The following is a 20,570-nucleotide window of genomic DNA, read 5'->3' as shown; positions in this document are numbered from 1 at the left end:
AATACTGACTGAATTACTTGTTCTTTCTTGGAACCATTAACAGCTGTCTTGCTAAGGTAGTTCTGCGTGGCTTTCCCCTCCCCCAGACCCTGTTGTTTGCTTTCATACAGATAATGAATGACATTACGGAAATAAAATTGTTTTGCAAATGCCCGTGGCTTCATTCCCTCCTGCTCTTTGGGCAGCAGGATGAACTTTTTGCTGAACAGAAGCCAAGTGGTCACAAGAGGGAAGTTTGCTAAGATGCAGAGGGAGGTTTGTGAAGTGTTCAGAAATGTTGTAACATTTGTGCCCCCTCCCCGCCATCCTGCAACACTCTTCCATTGGAGCCAGATTTGTGTTTGGCTTAGCAAAGTCGTTAAAGCTTTTCACCTTACCAGGTCTGTGAAGAGGTCAAAAGATTTCCTGAGGGGGAAATAATCACATAATAGTAACAGTTATACTAATGGCAATGCTGTCTTAATAATATTGTTCTGAATAATAATGAAACAGGTTGCATCTCTTCGTGCATTTTATAAAGGCAGGATCACAGGCCAGCAGACGGACTCCACCCCTCATGGAGTTCTGCATGAGGCCATGCCAACTTCCCATCAATGCCGGGTCATTTGGTTCCCTGGTTATGGAAGTTAACCTTCCTTTTAAAAGGAGGAAAACCCTGGCTGAATCTGACCGAACACGGGTAAGAGCTCCTTATCAAGTCTACTCTTGTCTGTGGCGGTGAAAGCAGCGAAGAAAGCTTTCTGCTCTATCAGCACTGCGTCCTCTGGGTGTCGTCCAGCAGAGTTATTCCAAGTTGTTTGTGGTCTTTTACATGTTGGCCCTAAAGAAGATCCAGTAGAGCTCTTGGTGGCCTGCTGCGACAGATTTGCACAGTGGATAAAGTTGTTCGGATTCAGCATGAATTGGACTGCACAATTGATGTAGTCTCTTTAACAGGTGTTCAGAGCACCATCCGGTCCTATTTTATTGGATAAGTTTCAATAGTTGAAGCCTGATAATGTGGACAAGGGGTTTGGACACGTTTGACCTACCACCTGCATTCTTGCCCCTTGCCACTTGTGGCTGTTCATCAAAGTCAAGGCGGGAATTCTGGGTCCAGATGGCTGTGAATGCCTCTCTGGGATTGGGACTGGTCACATCTCCATTGAAAGAGGCAGTGACCAGGCCCCTCCTGAAGAAGGCAAGCCTGGACCCAGAAGACATTAACAACTATAGCTCTGTGGCCAGCATCCCCTTCCTGACAAAGGTGTTTAACCGGATGGTGGCCGGGCAGCTCCAGGCACTCTTGGAGGAAACAGATCATCTGGATCCATTTCAGTCCGGCTTCAGTCCGGTTTTGGCACAGAAATGCCTTGGTCGCACTGTGGGATGACCTTTGCCAGGGGAGAGACAGAGGGAACGCACCCCTGTTGGTTCTCTTGGCACCCTCAGTGACGTTGGAAGCCATTGACCATGGTGTTCTACTGGAAAGGCTGGCTGGGCTTGGGGGCTGGAGGCACTGGTCTGCACTGGTTCCACTCCAGAAGGTGTCACGGGGGGATGGGACCTTGGCCCCATGGCTTTCATGGCACAGTGTGCTGCAGGGTCCTCCCTTCCCCCGTGCTGTTCTACAGCTGCATGGAACATCATCCGGAGGTTTGTGCTGAGGTGTCATTAACGCGCTGATGACCCTGAGCTCTGCCTCTCACTTACAACTGATCCGGGTGGGGCAATCTTGAACCATTGCCTGGGTGAGTGATGGACTGGCTGAGAGCTAATAAACTGAAGCTTACTCCAGGCAAGAGGAAGTGGTGTCAGTGGGGGGAGCCTCCGTCCAAGGGGAACTTGTCTGCCTTGTCCTGGGTGGGGTTGCAGACCCCCTAGAGGATGGATTGCCTTCCATCAACTTTGATTACCAACTGGATTCCTGTTGGACAGGCAGAACCTAGAACCTTGCAACGGTAATCCGTGCACTAGTAACCTCATGTTTAGACTACTGTTAATGCACTCTACATGAGGCTGCCCTTGAAAATGGTGCAGAAACCTCAGTTGGTACAGAAAAAGACAGTTTGTCTGTTAATTGGGACAAGCAGAAATGATCCCATCAGCCCGGTGCTACATCATCTGTTACCAATTGAAGTCGGGGCCCGCTTTAAGGTGTTTGCAGTAACACATAAAGCTACAGCAGGCTGGAATTTTGCCCCCCCACCCCCCATGGCCTTTGGCTTTGCTTGCCACTAGAGTGTACCCATGGATCACTGCCTTGTCGTGGCGAAGGGGCTTCCGTAGGTCAATGAAGCTGTGAGCTATGCCGTGCAGGGCCACCCAAGACGGACAGGTCATAGCAGTGCTGACAAAACGTGATCCACTGGGGAAGGAAATGGCAACCCACTCCAGTACCCTTGCCATGAAAACCCCATGGACAGTAGCAAAGGGCAAAACGATACGACGCCGGAAGATGAGCCCCTCAGGTCGGAAGGTGTCCAATATGCTTCTGGGGAAGAGCAGAGGGCTAGTACTAGTAGCGCCAGGAAGAGTGAAGCGACTGGGTCAAAGCCGAAAGGACACGCAGTTGCGGATGCATCTGGTGGTGAAAGGAGAGTCCGATGCTGCAAAGATCTATACTCCATAGGAACCTGGAATGTAAGATCCATGAATCAAGGCAAGCTGGACGTGGTCAAACGAGATGACAAGACTGAACATCGACATCTTAGGAATCAGTGAACTAAAATGGACAGGAATGGGTGAATTTAATTCAGAGGGCCATCAGGTATACTACTACGGGCAAGAATCCCTCAGAAGAAATGGAGTAGCCTTCATAGTCAATAAAAGAGTAGGAAAAGCAGAACTGGGATACAATCTCCAAAATGACAGAATGATCTCAGTTTGAATCCAAGGCAAACCATTCAACATCACAGTAGTCCAAGTCTGCGCCCCAACTAGTGATGCTGAAGAGGCTGAAGCCGACCGGTTCTATGAAGGCTGACAACACCTCCTAGAATTAACACCCAAAAATGATGTCCTTATCATCGTGGAGGATTGGAATGCTAAAGTAGGAAGCCAAAAGATAACCGGAATAACAGGCAAGTTTAGCCTTGAAGTACAAAATGAAGCAGGGCACAGGCTGGTAGAATTTTGTCGAGAGAATTCGATGGTCATAGCAAACACTCTCTTCCAACAACCCAAGAGACGACTCTACAAATGGACTTCACCAGACAGTCAACCAGAAATGAGATTGACTATGTGCTCTGCAGCCAAAGATGGACTATACAGTCAGTAAAAACTAGACCAGGAGCTGACTGTGGCTCAGATCATGAGCTTCTGGTTGCAAAATTTAGGCTTAAAATGAAGAAAGTCGGGAAAAGCACTAGGCCACTCAGGTATGACCTAAATCATATCCCTGATAGTACAGGTGACAGATTTAAGGAAATAGATCTGATAGAGTGCCTGAAGAACTACAGACGGAGGTTCGCAACATTGTACAAGAGGTAGCAACTAAAGCCATCCCAAAGAAAGAGAAATGCAAGAAAGCAAAATGGCTGCCTGAGGAAGGTTTACAAATAGCTGAGGAAAGAAGGGAAGCGAAAGGCAAGGGAGAAAGGGAAAGATACACCCAATTGAATGCAGAATTCCAGAGAATAGCTAGAAGAGATCAGAATGCCTTCTTAAATGAACAGTGCAAAGAAATAGAAGAAAACAATAGAATAGGGAGGACCAGAGATCTCTTCCAGAAAATTGGAGATATGAAGGGAACATTTCATGCAAAGATGGGCATGATAAAGGACCAAAATGGTAGGGACCTAACAGAGGCAGAAGAGATTATGAAGAGTTGGCAAGATTACACAGAAGAACTATACAAGAAAGAGCTTAACATCCCTGATAACCACGATGGGGTGGTCACTGACCTCGAGCCGGACATTCTGGAATGTGAAGTCAAATGGGCCTTAGGAAGTCTGAGCAACAACAAAGCTAGTGGAGGTGACAGTATTCCAGCTGAGCTACTCAAAACCCTAAAAGACGATACAGTAAAAGTGCTACACTCAGTATGCCAGCAAATTTGGAAAACTCAGCAGTGGCTGCAGCATTGGAAAAGGTCAGTTTACATTCCGATCCCAAAGAAGGGCAATGCCAAAGAATGTTCAAACTACTGCACCACTGCACTCATTTCACGTGCTAGCAAAGTGATGCTCAAAATCCTACAAGCTACACTCCAGCAGTATGCGGACCGAGAACTACCAGAAGTACAGGCAGGGTTTCGGAGAGGCAGAGGAACTAGAGATCAAATTGCCAACATACGCTGGATCATGGCGAAAGCTAGGGAGTTCCAGAAAAAAATTTACTTCTGCTTCATTGACTATGCTAAAGCCTTTGATTGTGTGGATCACAACAAATTGTGACAAGTTCTTAAAGAGACGGGAGTACCAGACCATCTTATTTGTCTCTTGAGAAACCTATAGGTGTATCAAGAAGCAACAGTGAGAACTGGACATGGAACCACTGATTGGTTCAAAATTGAGAAAGGAGTTCGGCAAGGCTGTATACTGTCGCTCTGCCTATTTATCTTATATGCAGGCACATCATGAGAAAGGCGGGGCTGGATGAATCACCAGTTGGAATTAAGATTGGAGAAATATCAACAAGCTCAAATATGCAGATGATACCACTTTAACTCCAGAAAGTGAAGAGGAACTAAAGAGCCTCTTGAATCGGTGAAGGAGGAGAGCGCAAAAGTGGGCTTGAAACTCAACATTAAGATAACTAAGATCATGGCATCCAGTCCTCTCACTTCTTGGCAAATAGATGGGGAAGAAATGGAGGTAGTAACAGATTTTATTTTCCTGGGCTCCAAGATCACTGCAGATGGGGACTGCAGCCAAGAAATTAAAAGACGCTTGCTATGGCAAATCTAGACAGTATACTAAAAAACAGAGACATCACCCTGCCAACAAAAGTGCGTATACTCAAGTCTATGGTTTTCCCACTTGAAATGAATGGCTGTGAAAGCTGGACCATAAGGAAGGCTGAGCGCCGAAGGATTGAGGCCTTTGGTTTGTGGTGCTGGCGGAGACTCCTGCGAGTCCCTTGGACCGCAAGGCGATCAAACTGGTCAGTCCTAGAGGAGATCAATCCTGACTGCTCTTTAGAAGACCAGATCCTGAAGGTGAAACTCAAATACTTTGGCCATGTCAAGGGAAAGAAGGACTCCTTGGAGAAGAGCCTAATGCTGGGAACAATGGAAGGAAAAAGAAGGAGGGGACGGCAGAGGATGAGGTGGCTGGATGGGGTCACTGAAGCAGTTGGTGTGAGCTTAAGTGGACTCTGGGGGATGGTGGAGGACAGGAAGGCTTGGAGGAATGTTGTCCATGGGGTCGCGATTCGTCGGACATGACTTTGCGACTAACAACAACAACAAGACTGTACCACCAAGAGGGCTTCCAAAGTTGGAAATGGCCCTTGGGCTATAAGGGAAGGACAAGAACCATTGTTCAGGCTGTGGGCAATGAGGGATGAAAAGTGGTGGAGGCAGAGCCAGGGCCGGTGCAGGGCGGGCAGCTTGGCTGGAAGTTCCCTCTCAGTCCCCCTGCGCCCTCTCCCTTCTCTGCTCATGCATGCATCAGAAGCAGAGAGAAGATGGTCAGTGACAGTCCTGCAGCCTCTAGAGTGTCAGACAGTGCAGCTATGGGCAAGATACATACTTTCCCCCCTTATGACTGAGGCAGCAGGCAATCAAATCCATATGGAAGAGGATGTTTCTCATTTGGCCTGCATAGCTTTTAAGACAGTTGGCAGGCTGCAGCTTCCCACGATGGCTCTTTCGTTGGTTGCAGTGGCTCTTCCGTTTCTGGCCAAAGCAGTTTTGGAATGCTGTAAAAAACCCCAAGCAGCACCGTGTGTCCCCCTCTTTCAAAGTGGCCTCTGTTCTCTGAAGCAGGAGTTGCAGTAGTGCAAGGGGTGGGGGGATGTCCTCTTAAAATGCACTTGTGGGGGATCTGTCTGCTGTGTCAGTGTTAGGCACCAAGGGCACTGGGCTGACCATATTCATAGTACTCCAATGTGGATTCATCATCTTAAAAAGCTGGATCTGGATACATGTGTTTACCCCATCTCCTTAGCCTTCAGCTGCACCCATCACACATATAAACCCCCGCTCCTGCCCCCCCCCCCCGCCCCAGAGCTGCTCCTAGAGTTCACAGGTGCTCTCCTCCATGGCATGAGTCACTGCATGGAGAAAGAAAGGTGCACAAACCCACCACTGAATGCTGGGACCTGGACTAGCACGTTTACTGGCATGCAGTCCTTCAAAACATTTACCAACCTCTCCTTGTTTAGCTGGTAGCCTCTTCAGAATCCTGTTCCCAGACACCACTTAGAAGGGCTGCTTCTCTCAGCGAGACCTAACCTCATTCCCTCTTCTCTGCATTTCCACCAGAGAAACTAAACCAAAGAAAAATACCCTCTTAACAGTGCTGCCATCTCAAACAGCTCATCTCAGCTAGCTAGCTAGCCAGTGAGTGCCCAGCAAGCCAGATGCTAGGGGAAACAGGCCCAGTCCAGATGTTGTGGTGCTCGTTGGAGGTTATGGGCCATGGCAAGGCTAGAGATAAAACCAGAAGCCGTTTTTGGGATGGTTTCTTCCCCCCTCCTTTAATAGTTCATTTTCCTGTTGCATACTCTCTGCCTGGATACTGAAGCTGGCTCGAGTAAACAGAAACTGTTTCCAGGGAGTCTGACTTTCCTGTGAGCCTTCTCGCGAGCCAGAGGTTTCATTTGGTGCCAGTGACAAAAGAAGGGTCTATTTTCTACTCTCACCCCCTCCAACCAGGTTCCTGTGTTACAAAACCTCACTTCATGGTTTGCTCCTTAATTACCGGTAAAAGGTTTTGCAGGGAGTGGGGAGAAGGGTTTAATCACCAAATAGTTCCACTTATGTAATGCAGCTTCAGGGTACACAGAGAGTACAGAAGTGAGCTAGATTGTTCTAGATGTGCCAAGCAGCTCACACAATCTAGGTTGGAGTGTTTTGACACCCCCCAGATGACACTGGGGGTTCTGTGGCCCTCCTTCCTGGTGTTGCATCAGGGGACATGTCCTCTAGCAGCCCTGTGAGCCAGTTTGACGTGTGCCCACACTTTGGCTGCAGCCCACATGTTATGGATTTTGTCCCCCTGTCCTTGGTCAAGTCTCTTTTTCTCAGCCTCTTCTTCCCACTTGTAAAATGGGGGAGAAGTTATTGAAGGGCCGCCACCTCTTGACTTGGAGCCCATCAGCTGTGTGGAATGCAATTCCCAGCATCCCTAGCCAGCATAGTCCACAGTTCCACACATCTGGATGGCTCCAGGTTGGGAAGAACTCATCATAATGCACCGAGTTGGGCCCCCTCCATGGCCAGAACAGTAGAGTTACTCTGCTGCTTCTCCAGGCCCCCTTTCCCCCTTAGCCATTCTCTCTCGCCCTCTTTTTCTGTCAGCTCCTGGCCATCCATGTCCCATTTTGTGCTGTGGTGCAGTGAAGCAGCCAAAGGACCCGTGATGTCTTTGTATTTCATGGTGCAGTTTCTTTTATTGTCTTCTTCAAATATGGGTTGGATCTGCTGGACTGGGCAGGAGCCCTGATAACCGTTGGGATCTCAGCCCCTGTGGAGGTGACATGCTTAGCATCTTCCTCTTCTGCTGCTGTCCCTCAGGAACCCCACCCTCACACACAACTCAGCATTCCTGAACCGTGGCAGGAAGGAGAGTTCTTTGCATCACTGTCCTGACCAACAACCCTGCCCTGCAGCAGCTTCAAATGTAAAATGAAGCACACCAACCCACAACCCTTCCAGCATTGCACTGAGCATCAGCCTGGCTTGGCCTGACCCACGGCTGTTGTCCACTCTGGGGCCACCGTGGAATGTGGGAAAACCTCTGTCCAGTGTTCTTGGTGATCTTTGCATGCTCCTGGCTGGACAAAGCTGCCTGGAGTTACCCAAGATTTGTTGGCATTTGCCACCAAGTGAGATCACACACCTCTTCAGCCTCATTTCAGCCCCTTTAGAGAGTTGTTTTAGAATGGGGCGGGGGGGAGCTGCATAAGAGCCAGGAAAGTATCAAGCAATAGACAGTTATGTGAAAAGGGGAGGGGATGGAAGAAGGGATATGGCTGGTGGGGGCACTCAAGAGAACTAAATTCTCCCCCCCTCCCCCAGCCTGAATTTCCCTGACCCGTTGTTGACTCATGTCTAAGGAGAGCTGGAATTCACCTGGGTCAGAGCGAAAAGCCTGAATTTACTTTCAGAAACATTCAGGTATCTTCTCATCAAAATAGTTTTTGTGGTATTTCCCGTCATGAATGCTGATGGCTTGATCTGTACTAGAAACCTAGGACTAAAAATACGCTATTTAGCCAGTTAATACTTCATGTCCTCTGATGGATGCTTGCTGCCCTTTATGAAACTTGATGCCGTTTGGTTTTTTTAAGCAGCAGCACACACGCCTGACAGAAGCACGTGTGTTTTGTGCTAGCCATTTCCTGATGGAAAGGCAGAGCACCAATTTCAGATCTGCACCAGCTTTTCCAAGCTGCATTAATGTCCCTCCCCTTCATTACATGCCACACTCGGCACAGACCCAGGACGCATCCCTTGGCTTTTTCGTCCATTTGCTTTGCTTTGGGTACATCCTCTCTTTGCCTCTGCCAAGGGCCACGTGGCCTAGTTCAGAGATAAGCTGCCAGACTCCAAGGAGCTCCCTTCTCTGTACAATGATGGAATTGCTTTCTGCAGTCCATTAACAGCTATTTCCCCCCCCCCCCCACCTCAACCCTGGTTCTCTCCAGCAGAGGCAATCATGCAAGGTACAGAGGGTGGCTCGGATTCCACAACTCCCATGGCGCTGCAGATGTCCGCATCGGTCCAGGCCCCAGTAGTCCAGCCGGTGCCGGCATCGCAGCAGGTAAGGGCACCCCTTCCCTCCAAACAGTGCTTGTGTGCCTTATATTGCCATGTGCCATACAGTCTGCAGCTCCTCTGCCCACCTTCCAGCATACTGCCCCGGTTGCCCAGATCCTCCATCTCTTGCAAGGAGGTGATTTGGAGTGGGCCTTCAGGGGTTTCAGCGGCAGACTGGGAAACCCCAAGACTGCATCTTGCCCCTGCCATGAACTCACCAGGTGAATAGAAGCAAGCCATTCTTTGTCTTTCTCTCTTCTTTCACCTGAGTCTTCCATCTGGCCTTGAGCTCATCAACATTTTTATTAAAGATTTGGATAAGGAAGTGCAGGGAACACATCATATCTGCAGATGATGCAGAACAGGGTGGGGTAACTAACACCCTGGAAGACAGAAACATGTTTCAAGGTGATCTTGATAGGTTGGAGCACCGGACTGAAAGCAACAGAATGAAAGTCAGGACAGATGCCAAGACCTGCACCAGGAAAAGGGAAGCAAATGCATCCTTGCAAGATGGGGAACACTTGGCCCAAGAATCCTGCAAGTGAGAAGGACCCTGGCATTGCTGTAGATTGCAAGCTGAATATGAGCTGACAACATGATGTGGCAGCAAAAGGCTGCATGAATGGAAGTATCACTTCCAAATCACATGAAGTTTTAGTTCTCCGTTACTCAGCACTGGTTAGGCCCCTTCTGGAGTACTGCGTCCAGTTCTGGGCACCACAGTTTATGCAGACCAACTGGAAAATTTTCAGAGGAGGGCAACAAAGATGATCGGGTCTGGAAACAAGGCCCTACTGAGAGGAGACTGAAAGAACTGGGCGTGTTTTGCCTAGAGGAGAGAAGACTTCACAGAGAGGAAACCTGGGGTCACCTTCTGCAAAGCCAAATCCCAGCTTTACACAAGGGAAACCTTCTGGACCGTTCAAGCAATGCAGCAATGGGGCCAGTGATCTTGAAGGCCATGGACTGCTCCCTGGAAGGATTCAAGACAGCCCTCATCAAGGATGTTTGTACTTGGGATCCTGCACCAAACAGGGAGTTGAACTTGATGGCTTTTTGGCCCCCTTCCAATTCTATGATTCTATGCTCTGCAGTATAGGGCTAATAAGATTGGCTTACCTTACAAGGTTATTATCAGAATTATTATTCAATTTCTGTAGTGCTTTTTGGGGAAATCATCAAGAAGGTGAACATAATAGCAATAAAACAGGAAAAAGCAAGGACATAATCAGTGCTCAGAGGAATTTAACAGCTTAGATGACAGGTAGGGATTTCTTTGGACCTTGAAAGTGCTATGTGAATGCTGCATTTTGGGATTGCTTGCGTGGATGCAAGGCCTGCCTTCCACAAGACACATCTGCATTGCCTCCTGGCTCTGTGTCAGGAGGCTAGAGGGGGTCCCGTGGGGTGGAGAGGTCTGCTTCCACTAGCACAATTGATACAGCATCAGTCTGGGTCAGCACAGTTGCTATAATTTAGGGCATCACGGAATATTCTGCTTAACTTTGCTTTGGTGTAATGTCTGGATGGACAAAGCATGTTTTTCTATTTGCTGGGAAGCCAGAACAAGGAACTCCAAAGGGGTAGCAGCCGTATTCACCTTTTGGAGGCCAAACAAGTAAGGGGTTTGTGGTACCTCCCTTAAAGGCCAAACAGATGTACCTCAGGGCAATGACCCTCTTTGTCAGGCACCCAGAGATCGTCCCAGCGTCAGTGCCGCGGTTCTGCAGGAGCTGGGGCTTGGCACAACTGACTCATGCATTATGTTTGGATCCTGCCTTTTGTCCCAGCAAGGAACCCATGGCAGCTTGCACAGTCCTCTTCCTCATTCATCCTCACAACGACCCTGTTGAGACTGAGAGTCTGTGCCTGGTCCAGCGTCCCCCAGTGACCATCTTGGCCAAGTGGGAACTAGAGCCCAGGTCTCCCGAGGCCCAGTCCAGCGTGCCAGTTCCTACACCGCACTGGCTGTGGCATTGTAGTCCCCAAACCTGCACCGCTGCTAGAACTTTGGGGCCTCCACCATTTAACAAACAGGAATGGCGAGCAGGCGCTCCAAACCATGGTTTCATCTGTGGAAGTTCAGCCCAAACCTTTGGGTTCTAAGCTATGCTTGACGGGATGCCTAAGAAGAGCCAGTGCTTGGAAAGTCATCTATATCTTGTTCATCTTGAGACTCACCCCGTATCTTGTGCTAAGGAGAATAACTAAATATTTCTTTGTTATCAGTATTTTATCCTGCTTCTTCTCAGGGAAAAATCTTCCTAAGCAACATACAGTTGGTAAACAGTAGAACAAGCTTTCTAATGAAAAAGTCATGTCACACAAGGAAAAGGGATGGGGAGGGCAGAAGAAAAATGTAGTTGACTTTCAGCAGGGCAGGTGGCATGGCCCTGCTTCCTTTCACATCTGAGTGACATTCAAATAGGGCAGATGTCCCCTTTGTCTGCTCCTGTCTCACTCAATCTTTCTTGCTTTGCACAGGATAATTTAGGTCAGTTACCTTGGAGGAGGGTGGGCAGGGAAAGATAGAATTAAGTTGGAGGGGCTCTCATGATCATGCAGTCATGCTTGTTTTACAGGCAAAGGTTTCTGGGTTTTTGTAATTTAATCACCCCTGGGATTCCAGCATGTTTCCTAGGCAGGGATTTTACATATGTCTGCTCATCTTATCTTGGGTGCTGTCATCTGAAAGATATTTTTGTAAGGGTAAAGCTGTCAGCAGGCTGACCCATCTTTTTGTTTCTGTGTTCCCACTTCCAGAGGGTTTTGGTCCAAGCAGCAGGCTCCACTCCCAAGGGGACGCCGATGCAACAGCTCTCTGCCCCCAGAGTGCATCAGGTAAAGTCTGGGTCATATGGAGCCCAGGCAGCTCCCAGCTTAGCTCATCTTCAGAGCAAGGAAGACGGATCTTTTGCACCATTGGGAATGATCATTCCTCAGATCTAGATTTGAAAACCACACTTTTTGGCATTTAAATTTGGAGGAGTTCTTTAAAACACCACTGATTGCATTTTGAACTGCCAGATGGAGCACATGCTTGTCCATAAAGCGCTTCTGGCTGGCTGCCTGCTGTGAGCAGAGATTGCCTTTGCAGAACCAAATATGGAACCATTTGTAAATTGAAGGGGCATGAACTCTCTCTCCCCACATCTCCCTTAAGGTCACAAACTTGCTGCAGTTACTAATTTATTTCAAAACACTGTTTTGAACACAAAACCTATTAAGTTTTAAGTTCAGTCTGTAGGGGTTTACTAGACGGGGCCTAGAAAAAGTAAAGTAAGCGTGGTGAATTTTCAATGGGAAAAAACCAGCACAAAATCCAGGAGACTATCCGTAGTCAAGAGAAAGGAACAAGGAGGCCCTCTAGATACCCCCAGAGTGCTGGCTTTGACCCCTAATCCCTGCCAGCCCATAGCCTGTCCTTCGTATTTAAGCTCCGGTGCCTGTTTGGAGTTCCCAATGCATGCAGTAGAGGGTTGAAACAAATTGCATTGACTCATAAAATAGCTCTAAACTCCGGCCAGTATGGCCAAACCCACAAGAACCTGATATTGAGCTGTAATCCCAGCCACACCAAATACATGCATACTCTTCCATCTAATGTATAAATCAGATGCCCTTTACTGCCTGCTCAGAGTGAACATGCTGCCGAGCTTGCTGTATCCTGACCTGGTTCTGGGGTTTTGGAGCTTCCTTCAGCGGGTGGAGAAAAACCTTGCCCAGCAGCGGCCTGCCCATCACACAGATTCTGAAAATTGCCAGAGGATCAGTCACAGTGTCTAATCTCCCAAGATCCTGTTGGGTTGCCCTGCTGCTAAATGAGAAAACATCTCACCCACTCAAAGCAGCAACAGACTGAAATCCCAGCTAATACAATTTAAAAATGCAAAGTAAGGGGATCTGTCTTCAAATGGACGCCACTGTGGGTCATGGGCTTCAAAAGCTGTTTGTTTTTTTCTTCTTTGAGGAGTGGAGATCTCAGTCCATTTCATTTCGTTGCTGGGGTTAATCGCTGTCATGCATCATGTCTATCCAGGCTCTTGAATTTGAAATGTTGACTTCAAACGGGCGTTCAAAAAGCTTTCTTGTGCCTGCATGCACTTCTCCTCTCCCCACCACTCTGCACCCAAAGGCCACGTTCTCCACTGCGGCACAACATGCCCATGTTTGAGTTAGCCAGTCTCTCTGTCCCTCTGGTAGCACCCTGACCAGATGTGGGTGCTTTGGCTCCATCAACTCCCACACATAGGATCCACTCTTCCGTCCAGAGCTGGGACATTTTCTCTGGTTTCTCTTGTCCTGAATGCTTTCTTGGCTTAAGCGAGTGCATGTGGATCCCGTGCCAGCTGTCACCTGTGTTGCTGCTCTAGTTCTACCTAAGAAGCAGCAAACTGGAACTAAGGTCTCTTCCTCATGCATCAGAGATCTGTCCACATGTTAGCCTAACATTTTATTGGGCTCTGGATGGAGCAGATTTATGCTGGCAGGCGGATGGACATGGTGACCAATAGATCATGTTGAATCTTTCTTAGCCTGGTATAAAACATGATCATCTTACTGGGATACTGGGATCATCAGGGCTTTGCAGCTTTCCTTTCACATATACCTGATCCAAATTTTTCTGCAGCTTGCAGGGCAGGCTCCTGTATGAGCTTAGATAGAAAAGAAGACTCTTTTTTTAAATAAACATGAATAGGATTGTGACAGCCATTTAGGGTAGGGGGGGTAGCAAGCCCCATGCAGTGTCACTGCCAGCTGCAGGCATTCAAAATACTTCCATCACACACTCCCTATTTTTAAAGCCACACTGATATGTAAACAAATTACGGTCTTCTCTCTTGCCATAGCAGCAGATCACATTCACCAGGTCGCACCCCCAAAGCCATATTTACCACTTTTCAGGGCAGGAGACGCACACAGATTCATGGTCCCCATTTCCCCAAAAGGAAGCTTTGGGGACATTCCTCCAATTGGGACTGTGGGGATCACAGTCCTTGAGGCAGGGCTTTCAGGTGTGGCACACTGACTCCTTCCCCTTCCCTGTGAACCAGAATTCACACTTCTTTTGCATTTACTTGAGGGCTTGTACTTTGTAGTTCTTCCTTCCCATTTCACAACCACCTTCTTGCCAGTGAAAAGCTGAGTCCTGCACATGCAAACACACCACTGAACAAAGGTCCGGCAGGAAGGCCTCACGGATTCACAGATCCACCCAAGGCTGCTTACCCTTACTTGCATCCCCACTCTAATTTCTGTCTTTCTGCCAGTGAGTACTTTACTGTAGTTTGCAAAAAAAATAATTATAGTTCTCTAAACCTACAATTTTCCAATCACATTGAATCAGTTATAAATCAGCAGCAATATTTTAATGAGCTTCCTTTTACATCATATTAATTATACTGGCCCCTTCATGGATCACTGCCTTGCCGTGGCAAAGGGGCTTATAATGAAGCTATGAGCTATGTGGTGCAGGGGCACCCACGACAGACAGGTCATAGCAGAGAGCGCTGACAAAACGTGATCCACTGGGGAAGGAAAGGGCAACCCACTCCAGTACCCTTGCCATGAAAACCCCATGGACAGTACTAAAGGGCAAAACGATATGACGCCGGAAGATGAGCCCCTCAGGTCGGAAGGTGTCCAATATGCTACTGGGGAAGAGCAGAGGGCTAGTACTAGGAGCGCCAGAAAGAGTGAAGCAACTGGGTCAAAGCCGAAAGGACACTCAGTTGTGGATGCATCTGGTGGTGAAAGGAGAGTCCGATGCTGCAAAGATCTACACTCCATAGGAACCTGGAATGTAAGATCCTTGAATCAAGGCAAGCTGGATGTGGTCAAACAAGACATGACAAGACTGAACATCAACATCTTGGAAATCGGCGAACTAAAACGGACAGGAATGGGTGAATTTAATTCAGACGACCATCGGGTATACTACTGCAGGCAAGAATCCCTCAGAAGAAATGGAGTAGACTTCATAGTCAATAAAAGAGTAGGAAAAGCAGAACTGGGATACAATCTCCAAAATGACAGAATGATCTCAGTTCAAATCTCAAGGCAAACCATTCAACATCACAGTAGCCCAAGTCTATGCCCCAGCTAGTGATGCTGAAGAGACTGAAGCCGACCGGTTCTATGAAGGCCTACAACTCCTTCCAGAATTAACACCAATAAATGATGTCCTTATCATCATGGGGGATTGGAATGCTAAAGTAGGAAGCCAAAAGATAACCGGAATAACAGGCAAGTTTGGCCTTGGAGTACAAAATGAAGCAGGGCACAGGCTGGAAGAATTTTGTCAAGAGAATACGATGGTCATAGCAAACTCTCTCTTCCAACAACCCAAGAGATGACAGAAATCAGATTGACTATGTGCTCTGCAGCCAAAGATGGAGAAGCTCTATACAGTCAGTAAAAACTAGACCAGGAGCTGACTGTGGCTCAGATCATGAGCTTCTGGTTGCAAAATATAGGCTTAAACTGAAGAAAGTCAGGAAAAGCACTAGGCCACTCAGGTATGACCTAAAGCATATCCCTGATAGTACAGGTGACAGATTTAAGGAAATAGATCTGATAGAGTGCCTGAAGAACTATAGACGGAGGTTCGCAACATTGTACAAGAGGTAGCAACTAAAACCATCCCAAAGAAAAAGAAATGCAAGAAAGCAAAATGGCTGCCTGAGGAAGCTTTACAAATAGCTGAGGAAAGAAGGGAAGCGAAAGGCAAGGGAGAAAGGAAAAGATACAAACAATTGAATGCAGAATTCCGGAGAATAGCTAGAAGAGATCAGAATGCCTTCTTAAATGAACAGTGTAAAGAAATAGAAGAAAACAATAGAATAGGAAAGACTAGAGATCTCTTCAAGAAAATTGGGGATATGAAGGGAATATTTCGTGCAAAGATGGGCATGATAAAGGACCAAAATGGCAGGGACCTAACAGAGGCAGAAGAGATTAAGAAGAGTTGGCACGATTACACAGAAGAACTATACAAGAAAGAGCTTAATGTCCCTGATAACCACGATGGGGTGGTCACTGACCTCGAGCCAGACATTCTGGAATGTGAAGTCAAATGGGCCTTAGGAAGTCTGAGCAACAACAAAGCTAGTGGAGTCGACAGTATTCCTGCTGAACTGTTCAAAATCCTAAAAGGCGATGCAGTAAAAGTGCTACACTCAATATGCCAGCAAACTTGGAAAACTCAGCAGTGGCTGCAGCATTGGAAAAGGTCAGTTTACATTCCGATCCCAAAGAAGGGCAATGCCAAAGAATGTTCAAACTACCGCATCATTGCACTCATTTCACACGCTAGGAAAGTTATGCGCAAAATCCTTCAAGCTAGGCTCCAGCAGTATGTGGACCGAGAACTACCAGAAGTACAGGCAGGGTTTCGAAGAGGCAGAGGAACTAGAGATCAAATTGCCAACATACACGGGATCATGGAGAAAGCTAGGGAGTTCCAGAAAAACATCTACTTCCGCTTCATTGACTACACTAATGCTTTTGATTGTGTGAATCACAACATATTGTGGCAAGTTCTTAAAGAGATGGGAGTACCAGACCATCTTATATGTCTCTTGAAAAACCTATATGTGGGTCAAGAAGCAACAGTGAGAACTGGACATGGAACCACTGATTGGTTCAAAATTGAGAAAGGAGTTCGGCAAGGCTGTATACTGTCGCCCTGCCTATTTAACTTATATGCAGAGCACATCATGAGAAAGGTGGGGCTGGATGAATCACCAGTTGGAATTAAGATTGCCGGGAGAAATATTAGCAACCTCAGATGCAGATGATACCACTTTAACTCCAGAAAGTGAAGAGGAACTAAAGAGCCTCTTGAATCGGTGAAGGAGGAGAGCGCAAAAGTGGGCTTGAAACTCAACATTAAGATAACTAAGATCATGGCGTCCAGTCCTCTCACTTCTTGGCAAATAGATGGGGAAGAAATGGAGGTAGTGACAGATTTTATTTTCCTGGGCTCCAAGATCTTAGGACTCATAGAGAATTTAATGTTAAAGGTTTTTTGTATTTCTGCATGTTTCAACTTCCAAAATCTTTTAATTTTATCACAAGTCTATCACACCTGGTAGAGTAGTCCCATCTACTTTTTACATTTGTAACATTTTCCGTTATAATTCTTGTCTATTTTTCTATATCTTTCAAGGTAATATATCGGCAAAAAAGATCTTACACCAATTTTCACTTAGTGCCTGATTGGCTGTGAATTTAATGTCTTTCTTCTATAAAGCTTCCCATTGGCAGGATATTTCTCCAAGGTTCTACATCCAAATTATCTTGCATGTCTTAACTTGCTGATTTTCAGTGTCAATTTGGAGTAATTGCTTGCAAAATCTTCCAATCAAATGTTCCTTTTTTGCATAATCAGCTTTTCAGATTCTGTCAGGTCTCTTGCAGTGCCTTTCCCTGACTGGATCTCCTTTTTCAATCTTGAAACCAGTTGGTAATAATCAAACCATTCTATATTTTTCCCTTCATCTTTTAGTTGTTGCCAAGGCTTACCTTGTCCTTGTTGATCAGTCATATCCCCATAGGTTATAAGATCATTGTTTTTCCTTAAATACTTTCCACATGCTTCAACCATGGACATCAAAGGAGAAATCAGAAGACTAATTCTTCATCTTATAGAAGACCAAATTTTTATTAAGCCACCCTTAGTACATAATTATTGTTTAATGTCAAGGCCTTTTTAACTGACTCTTTGGCCCATAAATAATTGTTTTCCTTCTTCAGGAACTGCTATATCTAGCTTCACTAACCTACCATTAACATTTATAATCCAGTCAAAAATCCAAACCAGGCCAGCTGTGTAATAATATAGCTTTAAATTAGGTAAATTTGCATTTTACTGAGGCTGTAAGATCAATAAGAAGACAATGAAAATTATATTGCAATGAAATCAGAAGTATAAAAAAGACTTTAGGATGTGAAATAACTTCAAATCTGGTCAAATATTTAGAGATAAGCATAACAGGATATAATCACACATTATTTCAAAATAACTATAACATGGATGAAGATTCAAAAAGATCTACACAAATAGACCAAATTGAATGTGCTAGCCAAATTGATTTTTTTATTTCAGAAGATACCAATTTCTAAACCAGAAAAAATTCTCCAGGAGTGGCACAGGCAATTGAATGCTTTTATTTGAAATGATAAAAAGCTGAGGATTATATTTAAAGTTCTTCAAGATGAAAAAGAGGAAGGAAGTCTCAAAGCGCTTGTTTTTTGACACATCTTTCTCGTGCACCTTCTTCTGAAAGGCAGAGGTGCAGGGACAGTGCCATTTTGGACTGTATCACCTCTTGAGTGTTTCCTTCTCTCTCTCTCTCACACACACACACATACACACACTTGAGGAAGTGTCCTCCTTTTTTAACCTGCCTGCTCAGTGTGGTCATTCGATCAAATTCTCATGGTGGTTCCATATGGACCTATAGCCCAAAATTAAACGCCCCTGGGAGAAGGGCCTTCGGAGTGGTGGCCCTATTTCTGAGGCACTCCTTGCCTCTAGAAGCCAAGCAAAAACCCACCTTGAGCAGCTCCTAGCACTTTCTGGAAACTTCTTCATTTCAGGAAGCCATGACTTTTTTTTGATGCTGTTGTTGTTGTTCTTCTGTTTCAAATATTCCGTTTCTGTCTTTTTATATTTCTCGGCTCTCCTTCCATTGCACATGGCTCTGCCAGATGTAGATTAAAGCCTCAAGTAAATATCTTGATCTCTACATCCTCTGCAGGTGCAAACAGTACATCACGTCTACCCAGCTCAAGTTCAGTATGTGGAGGGGGGAGAAACCGTCTATACCAATGAAGCCATGTGAGTGCCCCCTCCCCGCCAGTCTTGGTGCCTTGTGGCAGCAGGCCAGAGTCTGGTTCAGCTCTGGCTGCCAGAAGCAGCTATGCAGGGGGACACATTTTATGAGGGATTGTAGTGGGGTGGGAGGGATTAACCCCTTCCATTCTGCCACAACCACCCCATGCCCCAAGCAGCCCCCACCCCCAAGAATATTCTCCTGTGTGAAGACCAGACTGAGAAACCCAAACACTCTCCAGTCTTCTGAGGTGAGCGGGTACAGAGTGCACATGGAGTGAGGAATTGATTTTGCCTCCTCTGAAATTTGAATACAAAATTTGCCAAAGGTGGTGGTGTGAACTGCCATGAACTCCAACTTAGGAGGCCCATTTTGACCTTTTAGAATGGAGGAAAACGCAGAGAAGACTGAAAGCCACCTGCTGGTCTTGGGCAAAAGGCCCGGGCCGTTCCCACCCTTGCTGAGAGGGTTGCAAAAATACCCCCAACTGGTGCAGCCCTGTGAAAAAGCTTGATATAAATAGTCTCATCCACCGGCAAAGGGTGCCATTCTGGCTTCACTTCTCCCTCACAACTACTGATCAGTCACCCCATATGCCTCTGCTGAGGTGGTGGACTGGCAGCAGGAGCTTGAAGCTGCAGCAGGCTGGTTGGAGGCATGCAAGAGCAGTCCCTGCGAACTTCTCTCCACTAGAAAGAGACCCCCAGGCTACAGGAGGTTCTGCTGCCCAGATATGAGTGTCCTCAGTTCTGCTTATACACACTGACCCTCCAAGTGGCCCCTGCGATTTTAGTAGGCTTCCTCGAAAGGGGTTTTGGCTCATTCAAGTTCTAACTCTGCCACTTCTTTCTCCTCCCACCCCCTTCCCACACGTTTGGCAGAGGTGCCACCTACTCATACAGTACCGAAGCCCAGATCTACGCCCCCAGCAGCACCTCCTCCTACTTCGAGCCTCAAGGGGACAGCTCCCAGGTGAGCCCAGAGGGCTCATCCCCCACGGCCATCCCCCCCCATGGCATGGTGGGCATCGCAATGGACCTCGCAGGCAGCCAACTCGTCTCCGGCTCCGGCACCTACCTCATCCACAGCGGGATGGAGAATGCCAGCCACACCCTTGCGCACCCCTCACGCTCCTCCCCGGCCACGGTAGGTCCAGGCAGGCAGTTCCTTCAGGGCGCCTCACGTGAGTTTGCTCGCTTCCTGGTGGCAAGGCTCCTGCGCAGAGCTTTTATTTATTGCCCCAATCTTTCCGAAGCTGCAGAGCGGGAGGGCTTGGTTCAGAGAGCTGCAGAGCAGGAGGGCTTCTCTCTGCCGGGCTGGCAGAGAGAAGGCAACTGGCCCCAGCTTCTTGCGAGGACAAGGCAGCTCTGCAGACGTTTGGCCCACGTGTTGGCAGGCCAAAGGTTTTGGGGGCAGAGGCAGCCCTCATTCTAAGCAGGCTTTGTGGGGGGTTGGTGGGCCCATATGGGACATTAAGAGTGCCTGCTCCACAAGGAGGCCTGTTCAGTCATGTGTTTCTCTCAAGGTAAACTGGTGAAAAACAAACCAAAAAAGGCACATAGCCAAGACGTAAATGCGAGGCTGCACTCAAACACTGGGTGAGGTCCTGGGAAGGCGAGGGGGGCGAGCTGCGTTCCTTACAGTGGGGACCCTGCAACTGGGCAGCTCTGCACAGCACCTGGCCATTTCTGGGGGACCACAGTTGCTGTGGGGCTTAGGGCTACCAGTGCTTTTGAGAAGCATGCATGAATGTGTCGGCACTGTGGCCAGAGTGTTGTCGGACCGGGGTCCTGGAGACCAGCATGCTATTTCTCCAATGG

At 47.3% G+C, this 20,570-nt stretch overlaps 1 protein-coding gene across 9 annotated transcripts in view; it reads left to right on the top strand.

Moving 5' to 3' along the window:
• The window catches only part of RFX2 (regulatory factor X2), a 51,720-nt gene that overhangs the window by 10,768 nt on the left and 20,382 nt on the right, over positions 1–20,570 (top strand). For 4 of the 9 annotated variants that reach the window (XM_044419048.1, XM_044419047.1, XM_044419051.1 and 1 more), the window contains 3 exons: positions 11,675–11,752; positions 18,676–18,755; positions 19,632–19,896. In XM_044419048.1, coding sequence (XP_044274983.1) covers positions 11,720–11,752; positions 18,676–18,755; positions 19,632–19,896 — 378 coding nt within the window. In that variant the 5' untranslated portion in view covers positions 11,675–11,719. Of the gene's footprint in view, positions 1–8,796; positions 8,913–11,674; positions 11,753–18,675; positions 18,756–19,631; positions 19,897–20,570 lie in introns of all 9 variants that reach the window. The other 5 variants (XM_044419045.1, XM_044419044.1, XM_044419050.1 and 2 more) reach the window with 3 other exon arrangements.

The sequence above is a fragment of the Varanus komodoensis genome, unplaced genomic scaffold, assembly GCF_004798865.1.
Source record: "Varanus komodoensis strain SLA01 unplaced genomic scaffold, ASM479886v1 scaffold99, whole genome shotgun sequence".
NCBI classification, from domain to species: domain Eukaryota; kingdom Metazoa; phylum Chordata; class Lepidosauria; order Squamata; family Varanidae; genus Varanus; species Varanus komodoensis.
The sequence above is the reverse complement of the archived record's forward strand: the minus strand, read 5'-3'. Positions and strand labels throughout refer to the sequence as shown.